Source organism: Marmota marmota, unplaced genomic scaffold (genome assembly GCF_001458135.2).
Source record: "Marmota marmota marmota unplaced genomic scaffold, marMar, whole genome shotgun sequence".
Classification (NCBI taxonomy): Eukaryota; Metazoa; Chordata; class Mammalia; order Rodentia; family Sciuridae; genus Marmota; species Marmota marmota.
Genome location: NW_026000240.1, coordinates 34,685,748 through 34,701,675, shown reverse-complemented (window position 1 = coordinate 34,701,675; position 15,928 = coordinate 34,685,748). Strand labels below are relative to the sequence as shown.

General features: G+C 52.4%; 4 protein-coding genes across 16 annotated transcripts in view; 1 reads left to right on the top strand and 3 right to left on the bottom strand.

Moving 5' to 3' along the window:
* Positions 1 to 208: 208 nt before the first annotated feature.
* Zmynd10 (zinc finger MYND-type containing 10) lies at positions 209 to 4,371 on the bottom strand. 3 transcript variants are annotated; one of them, XM_015487145.2, is made up of 12 exons: positions 4,138 to 4,371; positions 3,781 to 3,889; positions 2,856 to 2,972; positions 2,671 to 2,724; positions 2,422 to 2,559; positions 2,235 to 2,323; positions 2,030 to 2,130; positions 1,518 to 1,690; positions 1,157 to 1,282; positions 953 to 1,074; positions 708 to 833; positions 209 to 613 (listed from the first exon to the last, which is right to left on the bottom strand). In XM_015487145.2, the coding sequence occupies exons 1-12, from the start codon at positions 4,224 to 4,226 to the stop codon at positions 538 to 540; spliced, it is 1,320 nt and encodes a 439-aa protein (XP_015342631.1). In that variant the 5' UTR covers positions 4,227 to 4,371; the 3' UTR covers positions 209 to 537. The 3 variants fall into 3 exon arrangements, with proteins under 3 accessions (XP_015342631.1, XP_048650249.1, XP_048650248.1); XM_048794292.1 differs by having other exon boundaries at positions 4,185 to 4,340; XM_048794291.1 differs by having other exon boundaries at positions 3,684 to 3,889; positions 4,138 to 4,177.
* A 1,817-nt stretch (positions 4,372 to 6,188) lies between these two features.
* Positions 6,189 to 9,561, bottom strand: Nprl2 (NPR2 like, GATOR1 complex subunit). Of its 8 annotated transcripts, none has more exons than XM_048794298.1 (11): positions 9,303 to 9,554; positions 8,652 to 8,743; positions 8,397 to 8,565; positions 8,064 to 8,229; positions 7,610 to 7,746; positions 7,422 to 7,519; positions 7,266 to 7,302; positions 7,084 to 7,177; positions 6,894 to 7,011; positions 6,471 to 6,619; positions 6,189 to 6,387 (listed from the first exon to the last, which is right to left on the bottom strand). In XM_048794298.1, exons 1-11 carry the CDS (start codon positions 9,378 to 9,380, stop codon positions 6,320 to 6,322), a joined length of 1,206 nt encoding a protein of 401 aa, XP_048650255.1. In that variant the 5' UTR covers positions 9,381 to 9,554; the 3' UTR covers positions 6,189 to 6,319. The 8 variants fall into 8 exon arrangements, with proteins under 8 accessions (XP_048650255.1, XP_048650256.1, XP_015342624.1 ...); XM_048794299.1 differs by having other exon boundaries at positions 8,121 to 8,229; positions 9,303 to 9,549; XM_015487138.2 differs by having other exon boundaries at positions 6,477 to 6,619; positions 8,121 to 8,229; positions 9,303 to 9,544.
* A 44-nt stretch (positions 9,562 to 9,605) lies between these two features.
* On the top strand, positions 9,606 to 12,507 carry LOC107143447 (transmembrane reductase CYB561D2). Of its 4 annotated transcripts, none has more exons than XM_048794302.1 (4): positions 9,606 to 9,751; positions 10,189 to 10,340; positions 10,735 to 10,833; positions 11,650 to 12,507. In XM_048794302.1, exons 2-4 carry the CDS (start codon positions 10,214 to 10,216, stop codon positions 12,186 to 12,188), a joined length of 765 nt encoding a protein of 254 aa, XP_048650259.1. In that variant the 5' UTR covers positions 9,606 to 9,751; positions 10,189 to 10,213; the 3' UTR covers positions 12,189 to 12,507. The 4 variants fall into 4 exon arrangements, with proteins under 4 accessions (XP_048650259.1, XP_015342626.1, XP_048650260.1 ...); XM_015487140.2 differs by having other exon boundaries at positions 9,610 to 9,751; positions 10,796 to 10,833; positions 11,685 to 12,507; XM_048794303.1 differs by lacking the exon at positions 9,606 to 9,751 and adding an exon at positions 9,845 to 10,047.
* A 593-nt stretch (positions 12,508 to 13,100) lies between these two features.
* Positions 13,101 to 15,928, bottom strand: part of Tmem115 (transmembrane protein 115) — a 5,079-nt gene continuing 2,251 nt past the window's right edge. Inside the window, exon 2 of the mRNA XM_015487139.2 lies at positions 13,101 to 13,898. Within this exon, the coding sequence (XP_015342625.1) occupies positions 13,694 to 13,898 (205 nt within the window). The 3' untranslated portion in view covers positions 13,101 to 13,693. The remainder of the gene's footprint in view (positions 13,899 to 15,928) is intronic.

Sequence of the window (15,928 nt, the reverse complement as noted above, 5' to 3'; positions counted from 1 at the left end):
CTTCGGCACCGCCCCCAGGATCCAGGCAGGGCAGAGGGAAAGAGCGGGGAGAGCGGCCAAATAGAAACCTGTTAGAGCTGACAGTATTGGCCTGCAGGCGGAGCTGGATGGAGGGACTTTCTCGAAGAACCCTTTCCCTCCCTTTCCTTTTATCCTCCATTTCCGCACGCCCAGACGACGACCGAAAAGTGCCACACGGAGACAGGAATGTTTCTGGGGGTTAACTTTACTGTGCTAGAGGAAGAGGGTCCCCACATCCGGCCCTCTCCCACGGCCCCACCCCCACCCCACCCAGGCCGCCTGCCCCAGTTTTCTGAGACTGCATCCTCGCCCTCCGCCTATCTGCCGGGTGGGGCAGGAAGTGGGGAGCCTTCATCTGTGGGATGTGGGGGTAGCTCAGTAGCTCTACTTGACCGGCTGTGCTCACCACCAGGGAGATTGGGGTCCGGTAGAGGGGCAGAGGCCAGACAGAGATCCTGAGGTTCAGGGGTGCATTCGGGTTGGGTTGTATTGGACGGCCCTCAGCGGCTGCAGCCCTCACTTAGCTTTGCCACCCTGGGCTGCCAGGACACAAGCCTTCCCATGCTTCTCCCAGTGCTTGACTTGGCACTCCCTGCAGGCAGGTGGGCCAGGTGAGGATGGCAGTGCTGGGGTGGGGATCTGGGAGTGGGGTTTAGGGGACTAAGGTCATCCTAGGATACCCTCACCTGCAGCAATACCACTCATTCTGGCATCTCGAGCAGCGCTTGGAGGCCTCTGCATTGCAGTAGGCGCAGCGGGGCCTCTCTGGAGCCACTGCTTCTAGCACATCCAGCCTGTAGGTCTCAGCCCACCTAGTGGAGCAGTCAAGCGGCCCTCACTGGGTTTGACAGGTTGGAACACAGAAGCACCCTTGCCCAGTCCATGCCTCCTGATTTCCATCCACCCCCTTTGCCAGCTCAGATGTACTTACCTTCGTGCCTGTAGCCTAAGGTCCTGCTCAGAGGGGTTGAACACATGCCGAAGCTGATGCTTGGCAATTGCCTGCCATTTGCCTCTATTCTCTTGCTCTAGCCGCTCCCAGATTTCTGGGATCTAGGGGAGAGTAATAGAAGGGACAGGAAGAAGCTGGCAAAGTGGACAGTGGTCCTGAGTGATTAACTTTCCAGATGCCTACCTGTTCCAATACCAGTTCCTTCTTAGGGGCCTGGGTTTCGACCAGGGCCAGGTGGGCCAGGAAACTTTTCAGGTCTGCCAGGTTGGGCAACTGGTCAAGTAGTGTGTCTGTCAGGAAGGCCCGAAGCTGCAAGAATATCCAGGGAAAGCCAGTGTGAAATGGGTGCTGGCCAAAGGAGAAGGGAAAGTGGACTAAGGGTACCTGTGGGGCTTATGTCCCACCAGGTCACCTGAAGCTCAAATTATGAAAGGTGGACTAGGGTGGAAGAAGATGGGCAAAGGTGACCAGCAGGAATTCAGTAGGGGTGGGATGAAGTGGAGCAGTGCTGGGCTGTGGGGACTAGTCGAGGGGAGCTCCCCACCTTGAGTAGCTGTCCCTTAGCAAAGCTTGTGAGGCAGTAGCGGGCCCGGGCCTCGGGGCTTAGCAACAGGTTGTACAGGGCGATCCACACTTGCCCATCCAACTTGCTCAGCTTTTGCTGCTCTGGGGGGGTTACTGTCTGCCAATGACCACCCTCGAATCTTTGCAGCTTGCCTGGGGAGAAGACCCAGCACACTGGATGTAGCCATCTTTGATCAAGCCAGCTGTGTGTACTGTGGAATTTCCCACAGGCTGGGCAAGGTGGGAGGGCCACAGGACTTGCCCAGGTTGTGGTTTTGCTGGCCCCAGAGCAGGATGAATGCTCAGTAGTGGACTCATGAGCCTTGCCTGCTGCAAAGCCAAGGTCTCATCCCATCTTGGGTGAAGCATTCTGGTAAACTCTGCGGGCTGGGGGTCGGGTAGGGTTTGAACTACAGGTTTCCCACTTTAATCTGAAGGATGTTCTAGTAGCAATGGGCTGGGGCTTAGGTAGGTGTGAGGGGAAGATCTTACTTCCTTCCCGCCGGCTCCAGGGACTGTGCTCCAGTAGTTCCACCAGGAGGCAGGGTAGGTTGTGGGTGCTGAGCATGCGGCTCAGGATGCTCAGTGAAAGGCTAGGGGTGTGTGGGGGGGGTGGCAGGCAGGGAGGTGAGCAGAGGCTATAGGCACAGTATTCTGTCCCTCTACTGTAGGCCCCAGACTTGGGAGGACTGCCCACCTGTCCACACAATCTGTAATGTAGCGCAACACTGAGAGAGCCTTCAGTGAGATCTCAAATTCCATTAGTTCTGCCTGCTTCTGCAGCTCCTGGGGGCACACAGTGTTCAAGCTAGACCACCCCCTGCTGCACAGGCCTTGGGAAACCCACATCTAGGCTTTGCCAACCCCAGGAAACCTCAGTTCACCTGCATAGGGGTACCATCCTGGGGCCCTTCTTCCTCATGGGGGCCACCACGGCCAGTTCGGGCCACCAGCAGTGTCAGTTTGCGATGGCAATAATCCACCAGGTCCAAGATGGTGTCTTCTGCTGACTCACATACCTCCTGAGGGAAAGGAGGAGAGGAAACTTTCTGTCTCCGATGTCCTCCCCACATGGACACAATCAAATAATCCCTGCCCAGAGCAGTGGCCCTTGGGCAGGAATAGTGCCTCACCTTGTGGAAGAACACAGTCTCTAGGAGGTTGATAATGGAGGCTTCATGGTGTACCTATCAAAAAAAGGGGAGGACAGGGCCTGGGCTGCAAGACAGGCATAGGGACTACCTAGGCATTCTGTCTTCCCTGGGCCATGGCTCTCTGCTCTGAAAGGGATGAGGTGTGCGCCAGGGACCTAACTCACCACCATGTATATGGGGAAAGTGTTCTGGGGCTTGAAGTCCTCCACTTTGCATAGCACAGGGAATACCTTCTGCTTCCACATCTCCACTGCAATTAGCTCTTCCACCAGTGTCGGGATCTTTGAAGCATGGGGAAAGGACAGGAATGAGGTGGACCTTCTTTGCCTGGCAACCCTCCCATCCCTGGCTCTGTTAGCTCATCTCTCAAACTTCCCCAGGTCTCTGGACTCTCCCAGGCCCTACAAGTACCCTTCCTGACTTTTCTCCTGCATCTTAGACATTTATTTCCAGATGTTCCAACATCTATGGGGACACTCCCCTGCTACCTGTGACTAGCCCTTGCTCTGTCCCAACTGCCTTGCCTCTCTGCATCTGCACTCTTATCCCCTCCTCCCTATCTCTTTTAGGCTAGCCCTCCTGCTCATGCCCTCCCTTCTTGTCCTTGTCCTCTGACCCTCCAAGGCTCTTGTGTGCCTAAGTCTCATTCTTACTCAAGGCCCTTTACAGTGCCCTATTTCTGCCCCATCCCCTAGTAGTGTGCTCTGCCTTTTTCTTGTGGAGAAATCTTTTGTCAAGTGATATCTCAGGTCATCTCCCTGTTTTCTAACTCCCCAACCCTCATGTTGGAAAGGCTGTTTCCTTTCAAGTCAAGGCACCACTCCCACTTCAGGAGTCTCCCCGCTACAGCCTAAGCTGTTTTAGTGTCCATGACTTTCCCCCTAATCAATCCATGTCCTAACACAGGTCTGGCATGCCTGGGTCTTGTCTAATTGGGGGACAAAAGGAAATGCAACACATTCCTCTTTCCCCTTCAGGGAGAACAGTTATACCAGGCCAGAGGGAAGAGCAGGCATCCATGTGTTCCCAAGGGGTGTAGTGGGTGTTGTGGGAGGGAAGGCAGGAATACTGTCTGTGACCTTGGGGTACCTTCCCATGGGTGACTAGCAGCTCCTGGATGGGCTCGCCTTGGCTGACAGTAGCATCAAGGATGGCTTGCATGTTCAGCTTCTCCAGGTTCTCATGCTGCTGGTTCCACCTGTTACAGAGGGTATGTATGTAGTATTTGGGCACACATGTGTGCATCAGAAGTGTGGCTAGATCCTATTGAAGCCAAATCTGATCCTGAGGATCCAGAAGGGGCTTAGGAGCCATATACTCCTATCTTGAAGAGCTTTGCCTCTCCACCTGGGGGCCCCCTCACATTGAGCAACCCCTTCCCCAATGTCAGTCCCAAGGTCCCCCCATTCAAGGACCTGGTAACTCTGTCTGACCCAGCTGCCTCACCCTTCAGAGCCCATCTCGCGCAGGGGGAAACTGCGCAGACCCCGCACCAGTACGTCAGCTTCCCCGGGCAGCAGCAATTCCAGGTCCATGTTGGGGCCAGAGTCTGGCTGACTTCGGGTAGCAGTTGGGGCGGAGGAGATGATACACTTTAGGAGGACAGACTTCAGCAGGACTGGACTCTGGGACCGGACAGTTGCCTGTCGGTTGGAGCGCGTGCGTCCTCGCCGCCATGGAAACAGCTTGGCGTCTGCGCAGTGAAGCCTAGGTCCACCTATGCCGGTGGCTTTTGCATTTGTTGCTCCCTATACTTGGAACACTTTCCTCCATCATCTAATTTGCTATGCATCATTTAAGTTCCAATCCAGGAATTCTCTCAGACCACTCACCCCCNCCCCCCCCCCCCCCGCTTGCCACGCCTACTCCGCTGCCAATAGTAACCCTACTGCGACTGTCATAAAGTTTTCTTCCTCACAACCAGGTGCGCCCGCGAAGTCTCTCCTGAACTCCACCAACTCTTTCCCTAATTTTCAAGTCAGCCAGTGACCCCGCCAGCTCCTCCTGCAGCTGGACTGTCTTGATCCTCTAGGATGTTCCTCTTCAAGGCTTCCTCCTTATTTCTTGTACCCAGCATCACCAGTTGGATCTACTCCCTAAGTATTGCCCAGGACCCACAACGTCGTTCCATTCTACTTCAGACTGCTATTACTTTAATGGGGGTAGCTGCATCAGCCTTTTCACTAGATCTACTTCCACTCTGGACCCTTCCCAGCAGCCAGAATTCTTAAAGGTGTACATCAGACATTACTCCTTTGCAGGAGGGCGGTTCTTTGATTATCTCTGACCCTCAAAATACTGGATTAGGGGCTGGGTTGTAGCTCAGTGGTAGTGTGCTTGCCTAGCATGTGTGAGGCACTGGGTTCAATCCTCAGCACCACATAAATATAAATAAAGGTATTGTGTCCATCTACCATTAAAAGTATATATATTTAAAAAATACTGCCGGTGTATTCCAGGGGCTCAGGAGACTGAGGCAGGAGGATCACAAGTTCAAAGCCAGCCTCAGCAAAAGTGAGGGGCTAAAAGCAACTCAGTAAGACCCTGTCTCTAAATAATATACAAAATAGGGCTGGGGATGTGGCTCAGTGGCCCACAGCCCAAGTTCAATCCTCGGTAACCACCCCCGCCGCCCTCCCCGCAAGAAAATACTGGGTCAGACGTGGCTTCCCAGAGTTTTGCAGGTTCTACTTCTTGCCTTTCTCCTACCTCAGGATTTAGACGTGAGGGAGGGGGGGCGGAGCGCTGTGAGGGTACTGGGGATTGAACCCAGGCCTAGCACATGAAAGTTCTACCACTGAGCTGCATTCCCCATCCCTTTCTATTTTAGAGACAGGATCTTGCTAAATTGTCCAGGCTGGCCTCAAACTCGCAATCCTCCTGCCTTGGCCTCTTGAGTAGCTGGGAGTAGAGGCATATGTCATCATGCCTGGAAGTCTTTGGCTTGTATTTTTGGCTCTCTTTGGTCTCCCATGATCCAGTCCCATGGGCTTGCCTTGGGTTCCTCATACATGCTTCAGGGTTTTGCATTTGTTTCTTCTATTGGAATACTTTTCCTAGTTCAAGGCTCAGTTTAAATCACTTCACCTAGGTCTGTTTTGCTTATCTAATCCAGAGCAATCCCTGCTTCCCTCGGAACTCAAACTGTTCATCACCTCTGTTTCTTGCTGCTTCAGTTTACAACAGCATGTTCACTTGGCCATTGCTGGCCATGCCCATCAGATGGCGCTCCAGAGCGCCCGGACCTTGACTGGCTCATTTAAGGCTAGGTTGTCCACAGCGGAGGCAGCACTCAGTAAAAGGTTGAGGCAGCTGGGGTGCCTATAATACCTGTAATCCTAGCTACTCCACAGGCTGAGGAAGGATGGTTAAAAGTTCAAGGCCAGCTTGGGCAACTTAGAGAGATTCTGACTGAAAATAAAAGGCTGGGGATGTGATAAGAGTGCCCTTGAGTTCAATCCCCATACCGCAAAAATAAATAAATGAATAAAGGCAGGTTGAAGTCATTGATTTTATTTACAGAACTAAGAGTCAACCTACAGAGGATATGAACTAGCCTACTTGTCTAGTCCCCATGTGGGTTTAGCAGGAGGGAGTAGCCACAGCAATATAATCATTCAGGAAAGCTTCACTTCCAGCAGATGATGATGTTGGGGTCATTCTCCAGACGCTCATCCAGCTCATGGTAACTCATGCCTGGGTGGGGTGGGGGAGGTGAGGTCAGTGATCTTGGCCTACCCACAGTGCCCTGACCTCACCCTGTCTGCCCCACTGCATGCCTCCACCTGTCTTGCAGCAGATCTCATCATAGCTGTGACAGCCTGTGTAAAGCCGGGCAGGGTGGCTTCGCTCCTCTCGAGACACCCGCACAGGATATTTCTGTAGTCGTCGGATGAGATTCTTCATTAGCCCAAACTGGATCAGTTTCCTGGGGTGAGGATTGGGGAAGAAGTATGATGCTCTGGTCAGTCCTCCTTATAGCCAGACCAACTCTTTCCTGCAGCCTTCTGTTCAATTCTATCTCAGAGCCAGACTGCCCTGCAAGCTCATCATCCCCAGGAATCCTCCCTGGTTTAGCAGTGCCACGATTCTTCTCACTGGGAATACCCTGCTTCTTCTGACCCAGGGTTCCTCCAGAGAGACAAAGAGGGTCCACCTTCCCTCAGGCAACCCCCTCATTTCCCAAGGAATGGCCCTCTGACCGTTCATCAACATGCTGTAGCTGTTGGGAGTGGCGGCCGATGAGGTCTCGTACAGTAGTACCAGGGCTCAGGCTGCAGTACAGTTGGAACACATCCCGGAGACTGGCTCTTTTGTGCCCTGTGGGTGCCAGGATCAGCTCACCAAGTGACCCTCCCCTTCCCAAGATATCTCCCCAGAGCCCACTACTACCTTGCTTGGTCACGTAGGATAGACATGCCTCCTGTAGGGACTTGTCATCTACAAGATCCTGGACCTTGGGTGTTGGACAGTACACGTTGGAGTACTAGAGAATAGCAGAAGGCACAGGGACCTGAGTGAGGGGCTGGGAGGCTGGGCCAGACATTGCTGAACCATATCCCAAATTTACCTACCTGGAGAATGGACACCAGTGTCACAACACCATAGTACCTAAGAGAGAGAGCTGAGCTCAGCTTCTGAAGACTAGACCTTTCCAGCTCCATACTCAGGGACCTAGATTCTTCCCTGGCTGGTGACCTTATGCTAGGCATGACTATTGCCCTACTCACAGTAGGTTCTGTATGGCAATGCGCACTAGGTTGAGCTCCACATCTGCCTCAGCAGAGATCTTCTGGACATGGCGGAAACCATCGATGTATGGCAGGATCTGGCAGAGCAGGGCAAGGTCAGTGGGGTTAGGATGAGGCCAGTGCTGTGGCCAAGACAAGGTGATGCTACTCAGGGACAACTGGCACACCTGTTGGGTGGTGAGGTCCCACTGTGAGTTGAAGAAATCCTCCTTGTCCTTAGTAAAGACAGGTACATCATACTCTTGGGCCACAGGAGGGTCTGGCCGCTGTTCAATCACCTTCAAGTGGATGGTGTTGGATTCATCTGCAGGGGACCCCACCCATATTCTCAGTGCCATCTCTCCTGAGAGGCCCTCAATTACCATCCAGCCTTTCCAGTATCCCTTGAGGCAGGCAGGTGGCTCTGGGGAGGGTCATTCTTCCCCTTTTATGGAGTGAGAAACTGAGGTCCAAAGGGGAAGGAATATACACAAGGAGCAGAGCTGGATAGCTCTGCTGGCTGCCCCCCATGCCCAGCCCCATCATGTACTGTACCCAGGACATCACCTCAGCCTCTGGCTATTTCCTGGCCACCAGTTTATTCAAAAGTCTTGTCCTTTTCCCCCCAAAGGCTGTGCTCACCTTCTGCCACTTTCCCATACCTCCCCTTCTGTTGTTCTTGCAGAGGCTGGGTCATACCAATGGGTAGAGTGCACCGGCCAGAAGCATTCAGCTCCTCCAGTAAGATGGTCATTATGGGCACCAACTTCTGCTTGCTCTCCTCTGTGGACACGAAACTGCTCTCTAGCTGGACAGAGCATAGACAGCATAGTGGGTATACCCCAGGGCACCTGACTAACTAGATGCCCTGCCTGGGTCCTGAGCTAGCTGTCAGGATCAAGAAGACTTTGGAGACATAGGAACACTTTTCCCAACTTTGCCTGCCCATACACCCAAGCCTATCATGTTGCAGACCTCCAATGTGGTCAGGTAGCCAGCCAGCTTTTTAACAATGGGCTCCAGGGCACAGGTCTTGGCCTGGGCATCACACACGAACCCCAGGTTGAAGAGGAGAGCATTGCGGCTATACTTCTTGTGCTCAATGCACACAGGGCAGCCGATCAGCTTCTTTTCCATGGCTGTGCTGGATGAATGGAACAGAGTTAGGCCTCCCCAAGTCTGTTCCCTCCTCTTGGGACCCGTTCATCCCACACCCAGCCAGGGCCTCACACAGTGATGAGCTTGTTTTGTAGCTCTGGCTTGGTGATGATGTACACTTGGACGGTGTCAAACAGCTCCCTGGAGATGAAGTCTTCAGGGACCTGGGGAAGGAAGTGGCAAGAAGCCCCTGACTAGACATTGGGACTGGGTGGAGTGCACAGGGTGCATTCATAGGTGCACCACCCATTACCACCTTCAGGTATAAGTACTTTTCTCTAGCATTTTCCTCTCTCTCATTCACCCAGGCCTAACACTCCTTGGTGTTTTCAAACACATACTGTGTTCTCACAGGCTTCTTGGCTTTTGCATTTGTTGCTCCCTATACTTGGAACACTTTCCTCCATCATCTAATTTGCTATGCATCATTTAAGTTCCAATCCAGGAATTCTCTCAGACCACTCACCCCCACCTTCCATGGGACCTGACACCTCCCCTGAACCTTACAATTGGATTTCCCCAAAGCACGGCTCATGTGACATAGTATGTTTCCTTCATCACAACAGGAGCCGGGGGACCTGGGTCTGTTATCCTTTCTATTCATGGTTATCCGGGAATGGATAGAGATACCCGCGTGCAGCAAGGGGATTCAGTGCTATGTCAGTCAGCTGAGCTCCCGAGAGTGTCCCTCTCCCCGCCTAGTCTCGCGAGCCCGGGCAGCACCTGATAGGTGATCTTTGGTCCCAGCGTGGGGTGGAACTCGCTGAAGAATATGCATTCGATGCGGCAGCTGCTGCCCATGGCGCTAGCGAGTCCTGGGTCCGTAGCTCCTTGTCGTTCGCGCGGAGACACCCCTATTCTTGGGAACACTGGTCAGAAAACAGCCCTGAGGCCTGGGCCACTGTGTCATGCAGTCGTGCGCGCGCGCGCGCGCACACACACACACACACACACACACGCACACTCGAGAGGCTGTCTGCTCAGTAGAGTCTGCGTAGCGAGATTCAGAGGCGGGGCTTGGGGGGGCTCTTCCCAGGAAGTCCCGGGTGGGTAGATGTCGCACCCGGAAGTGAAGCGGCTCCGCGACGGAGCGGCGGCGTGCGCGGTAGCGTCCTGGTTATCCAGCATTTTTTTGGAGGAAACCACCACGTCTGATCGGCGCTGCAAGTGAGGTAGGCAGATTCCTAGCATGAAGGGACAGCGTGCTAGCGGCACTTGGTGGGGAGCACTGCACGAAGGGATTCAGGCTGTAAGTGGGACACATCTGGGAACTACAATTCCCGCAGTGCTTCACGCGCTCCCACCTGGCGTTCCCACCAGCGACAGGGTGATGCATGCTGGAATTTGTAGTCTTATGTGGTCTTGCGTATCCTACCTGAAAAGTGGGCTAGAGATCAATACCAATTTAGATGCAGGTAGATCCTGACGGGGCTGCCAGTCCTCTCCTGGCCAGTTGTGACTATTTCCGGTACTGGTCTTGGTCTGTTTTTTCCTACCATAACTTCTTGGAAGAGGGTGGCATTCTTGCCCTGCAACTCTTCTTCCAGCGAGAGGTGTGGAACTGTCCTACTGGGGCACCCGACCCTTGCCAATGCTACTTTGTTTTCAGGCTACAGCTACCGGCCTAACTGACCATGGCCCTTTCTGTGGAGACCGAGTCGCACATCTACCGAGCTCTGCGCACTGCTTCTGGGGCTGCAGCCCACCTTGTGGCCCTGGGCTTTACCATCTTTGTGGCTGTGCTCGCCAGGCCTGGTTCCAGTAAGTAGAATTCATAGTTGACTTCTGGGAAAGGAAAGGCAACTTTTCCTGGGGGAGCAAGGGCAGTAGGAAGCCTTGGGCCTAACTCTTGGGATCAGGGCTGGCTGGCTGAGGAATATTTTGTGTAGAAGGGATGATACTCTGGATGAAACATGGGTGGGGGCTCTGACAGCTTGGCCAAGCCCCATAGAGCCCATGGTTATCCTTTTCTTGTCTTGGTGCACCTCTTGGGAGGTGCTGGGGGAAGGAGAGAGAGGAGTGGCAAGCATGCATGGCCTGTGGTCTAGGAAGAGAGAACAGGTGTGGAATCAGCTTGCTGCAGCTAGCGGGGCGCGGCTCACATTTTGGCAGCACCTTCTTAGGTGATGGGCTGCCCTTATTCCTCAACCTGTAGGGATTGGTATTGCTGGTTTCTTCTTGCCTCAGCCCCATGAGGACTCCTCTTCTCATTCCAGGCCTGTTTTCCTGGCACCCTGTGCTTATGTCTCTGGCTGTAAGTAGTGGGTATGGGCAGCTCTCATGGGTGGGAGCATGGGTATGGGTGGTGACCCTGATAGCCTTTGACTCCTTGTGGACATTTAGTGTCTATTTGGAGGAGTTGCATGCTTCAAATCTTGTCCGGATATGTTCCTGACTTGAATCATAGTATTTGAGACCCAGTATAGCTGGGTGTGGTGGTGTATACCTGTAATCCTAGCTACTGGGGAGGCTGAGACAAGAGGATTGCAAGTTCAAGGCCAATCTTGGCAACTGAGACAAACCCTATCTCAAAACAAAAAAATAAATTAAAAGTGCTTGACATAGTTCTCCAGGGTTCAATCCCCAGTACCACATATACATCAAAAACAAACAAACAAAAAACCTAGGATAAATGGGAAGGTTTAAACACAAATGAGACTTCTCCCATCTCCAGGCAGGAAGCTGAGAAATTGCATTTGGATGACCCTTTTTACCTTAAGTTTGTGGTGATATGTGTCTTATTTTCCCTGAAACAGTGCACCCATGTGGTCAGCTCTTGCCAAGAAATTGTATCCATACATCCCCATGGGAGAGAAACAAAGGTTTTGAATCATTTATAAGTGCTACATCTCAGACCTTGTTTGCTAGGTAACAACAGAGATGACATTTCAGAATAGCATCTAGGAAGATGTGTGAAGAGGTATCTGTCACTGACTATTTAAGGAAGATGTTCTGCCCCACTAAATGGGTAGTTTTGCTGGGGAGAAAATTAAGAAGGGGAATCAGCTCAGGTGCACTGACAACTAAGAGGATCATCTAAAGCCCTCTTATTTTTTTTTTGCTGGGACAGCACCCTCACTTGAGTTTCCTTCTCCGTCTCCTCAGTTCTCCTTCCTGATGACCGAGGCACTATTGGTGTTCTCTCCTGAGAGTTCGTTGCTGCGCTCCCTGTCACGGAAGGGCCGGGCACGCTGCCACTGGGTGCTGCAGCTGCTGGCTCTACTGTGTGCACTGCTGGGCCTTGGTCTTGTCATCCTCCACAAAGAGCAGCTTGGCAAAGCCCACTTGGCTACACGGCACGGACAGGCAGGACTGCTAGCCGTGCTATGGGCAGGGCTGCAGTGCTCAGGTGGGGTGGGGCTGCTTTACCCCAAGCTGCTGCCCCGATGGCCCCTGGCAAAGCTCAAGCTATACCATGCCACTTCTGGGCTGGTGGGCTACCTGCTGGGTAGTACCAGCCTCTTGTTGGGCATGTGCTCACTCTGGTTCACTGCCACTGTCACTGGTGGAGCCTGGTACCTGGCTGTGCTATGCCCTGTCCTTACCAGCTTGGTCATTATGAATCAGGTGAGCAATGCCTACCTATATCGCAAGAGGATCCAACCATGAACTCTTCCTAGCCAAGGGAAGCCTGGATTTGCCTCTCAGCATTCTGGGGCTGGGGACCTCCTGAACTCTTTTAGCTGATTGGGTCAGGGGATACTTCAGGCACTGGAGCAGTAGGAGACCCATATGTGACATTTTTGCTCTTCGTGCTAGAGTGCCTCCTCTGTCCTTCTCCTTTTGCTGCATCCCAGAGGAGCATATGGATCACGTGTCTGGATGAAGCTGGGATTTCAAGACTGCCTGCACAACAATGCAGCTTATAATTGTACTGGTTTAATTATTGGAGAGAAAAAAGTGAAATAAAAATGACTGAAAAGACTGATGGGAGGAGCAGCTTAGAGTTGGAGGTGGTTCTAACTAATGCTGTCAGCATTAAGAAGTAGGCAGCTTAGCAAGGTGGGGGCCCTCTCTGAATGGTAGTTCTCCTAGCACACAAGTCCCTAGGATATGGCTGTTGAGCCTCCCATGTTGTGAATGGTACAGTTACATATCCTACCCATCTCCCAGCTTCTGACTCCTGGAACATCCACACTGTGGGGGCTAGATACAGACTGACAGGATGGGAGCTGGGAATGGGCTATCTCCATAGGTGTCAAGAGCAGAATACTCTGTCTTTGTGGTGAGTCATGGGCAAGAACAACTCATGATGGAGAGAACCTCAACTGTCAGATCCTCTGGGTAGGGGCAGAGGGCCTCCTAAATGGGGACTAGAGAGAGGAAAAAGAATAAGGCTCTGAGGCAATGGCTCTGGGAAGGCCACTTGGCAGTAGGCATATAGTGGTGGAAGGAAGGTATACTGGGGCAGTGGGCTTTTTATCCAGCTGGAGTTGCCATGGAGAGCCCTTGGATCCAGAGTAAAGACTATCTAAGTTGAGCATGTGAGACTGTACAAGGTAGCTTGACAAAGTGTAGGAGTCATACCTCAAAGAACTGCTTTATTGATACTGTGAGGCTGGGCTTGGTTGCCCACTCAAGTGGTCCTGTAGAAAATACCTGGGAGCTGTGGCTGTTCTGGCCCAGAAGCAGTCACGGCCACAGCAGAGGGAAACAAGAAATCCTGACATGAACACAGTCTTCCTGGGGGTGGGCAGGGATGTACAGCCTTGTGTTGGCTCCTGCACTGGCTGGGCCCCCAGAACATTTTTGGCAAATGCAAATCCTTGCCTTGACAGGGCTAAGGGCTCTTGGCAACCAGTTTCAGATGTGAGGGCCAGCCCAGGAGCTGTGGCACCAGCGTTCCTGTAGTCATTTGGGGCTGAGGTATAGTCTCACCTCAGATGGAGTTCTGGATTGGCTGATGCCTCAGAGGTCCCATGCCCAGGATAGTGGTTATCTGGAGTCAGAACCAGGTAGCAAGGGTCCTGGGTAGTGTTGGTGAGAGACAGCAAGTGGCCATGGAAGGCTCCAGCAGGCCTTCTTCCCTCTTAGAGCAGTCAGTGCCCTGGGGTAGCTGAGAGGCATCATTGAGGGCTTGGGAGAGGAGGGGCTACACTCAAGGTGGTCTGGAGTTACAGTTTGGGGGGAGCTGCCTCGAAGGTGATAAGGCTGGATTCAGGAGTAGCCCCCTTTCCTGGGGATGTGGGAGCCTTTTCTGAGAGCAGGGGGCTGTCCACTTTGGCCCCAGATTCTTCTTCATCATCATCCATGCTGGGCCAGGTGGACTGGTCCTCCACTCTCTTCAGCCGCTCATTGAGGGCCTTCAGAGCCAGTTGCCTGGGGCCAGAGGAGAGAGGACAGGTCACTCTGGGTTTCTCTTGGCACATATCCTGCACCCTTCCTCTGTAATCTGCCCTCTCTCCCTACCACATAGATTCCTCCCCCAGAATCCATTCTCCATGCAGCACCCAGAACTCCCCTGAGACTGAATTTCAGCCCATGCTGCCATCAGAATGAGGACCGGAAGGCTCTGGAGTCTTTCCTTCTAGCTCTAGGGCGCCTCCAGGATGAGAAGGCCAGTTGGATGTCTGCCAGACTGACCACCAGGCTATCCATGGCCAGCCACCAGGAATAGTTCTGAATTTGATGCATGAGAGTGGGCAGATCTAACGATCCAGGGCAGATGGGTGGAATGGCAAGTCCCTGGAGATGGGTACCTGCTTGGGCACTTACACACATCCAAGGACAGGTTCATTAATTCTCCCTTTCCTGGATAGGGGTATCTGAAGCCTCCTGGCAAGGGTCTCTGGGAAAGACTGGAATTCAGTACCTCCCTTAGCTCAGCCCAGGAAGCAGAGTCAACTTGGATCAGTACACCCCTCTTAACTCTGATGTTTTCATTTCTAGAGAATCCCCCAAACCACTAAGACCTGTGTTAGAATAGGCTTTTAGCAGAGTCCTTGCAAGAGGTGAAGAAGAGAAAAGCCCATGTGGGTAGGGCACAGGCCAGAGCCTGTTTTCATGGGGCAGATCCTTGGAGGCACCACTTTGGGGGAGATGGGAAAGTCTACTAGAAGGTATTCACATGAGCCCTAGGCCACCAGAGGGTAGAGTAACAATGCTGCCAGGCAACACATCCAACAATGGCCACTGCCCACTCCTGATGCTTCAGCTTCTCTGTGCCACCAATGTGGGGACAGTCTGTGTAACCTATCAAGTTCCTGCAGAGAACCAAAACCTGCACCATGCCAAGGATAAGGAGAAGCAACAAGGACATGAGCACAGAAAACCCAGTATACTTCCCCCCCTGCCCTCCAACCTGGCACATGGCAAATTTGCATTGATGGGACAGTTCTTCAATGATACTGCCAAGGCTCCCTTCTCAGAGTTGGCCTTGTCAGTTCTGTCTAAAGTCGGCCAAGGCCCAGATATAGTGTCATGCTAGTCACTTCTTCACAAGGGTCAAAGATGTCTCTTTGATGGGGGCTGGGGTTGTAGCTCAGGCAAGCATTTGCATGTGTGAGGCACTGGGTTCGATTCTCAGCACTGCATATAAATAAGTAAATAAATAGGTCCATCAACAACTAAAAAGGAAAAAAAAAAAAAGATGGGAAACCCTGCCTTCTACCTAGTAGCCCTTTGGGTCTGAGTGTGGCTTGCAGTCAGATAACAAACTGGTTGGAAGAATAACCCCCACCTATACTACTTAAGGCTATACCAAGAACTTACCTCTTGCCCTATCTTCACCCACTCTCTGGTCCATTTCCTTGGGCAGATTTTTTTTTTTTTTTCTTGAGACAGGGTCTCACTAAGTTGCTAAGGCTGGCCTTGAACTTGTGATCTTCCTGCCTCAGCCTCCTGAGTCATTGGGATTACAGGTATGTATCACCACACCTGGCTTGGGCAGGTTTTCTGAACATCCAGCCAACCCTAACCATCTAAGACCTCTCACTGAAGGAGAGGTCCCACCTGAATAGCTGAGGGTAGCTTAGTTCCTCCCAGGTCCAGCCCACCTGGCCTTGTCTCCTTTACTGGATAAGGTCAAGACACACCTCTAACTTATCACCCATAGACTAGACTGCAGGGCCTTGAATGAGGCCCTCACAGCATGCTGTAAGTGTTTTCCCACAAATATCAGCTTGGACCACCAGCTGGAAACTCCTTCAAGGAAGGGGTGTGTTTTACACTCAAGTGTACTGCCCCAGTGGACAGTAAGCTCAAGGATAAATAACTCTTCCACTGAATTCACAGAGCTTCCTGCCAGGAATCTATTTCATAGATGAGCAAAAGCAGGAACCTTTGACAAAAGCAAAAGGATAGCCCTGTTATCCGATTACCTTAAAAAAAAAAAAAAAAAAAAAAAAAAA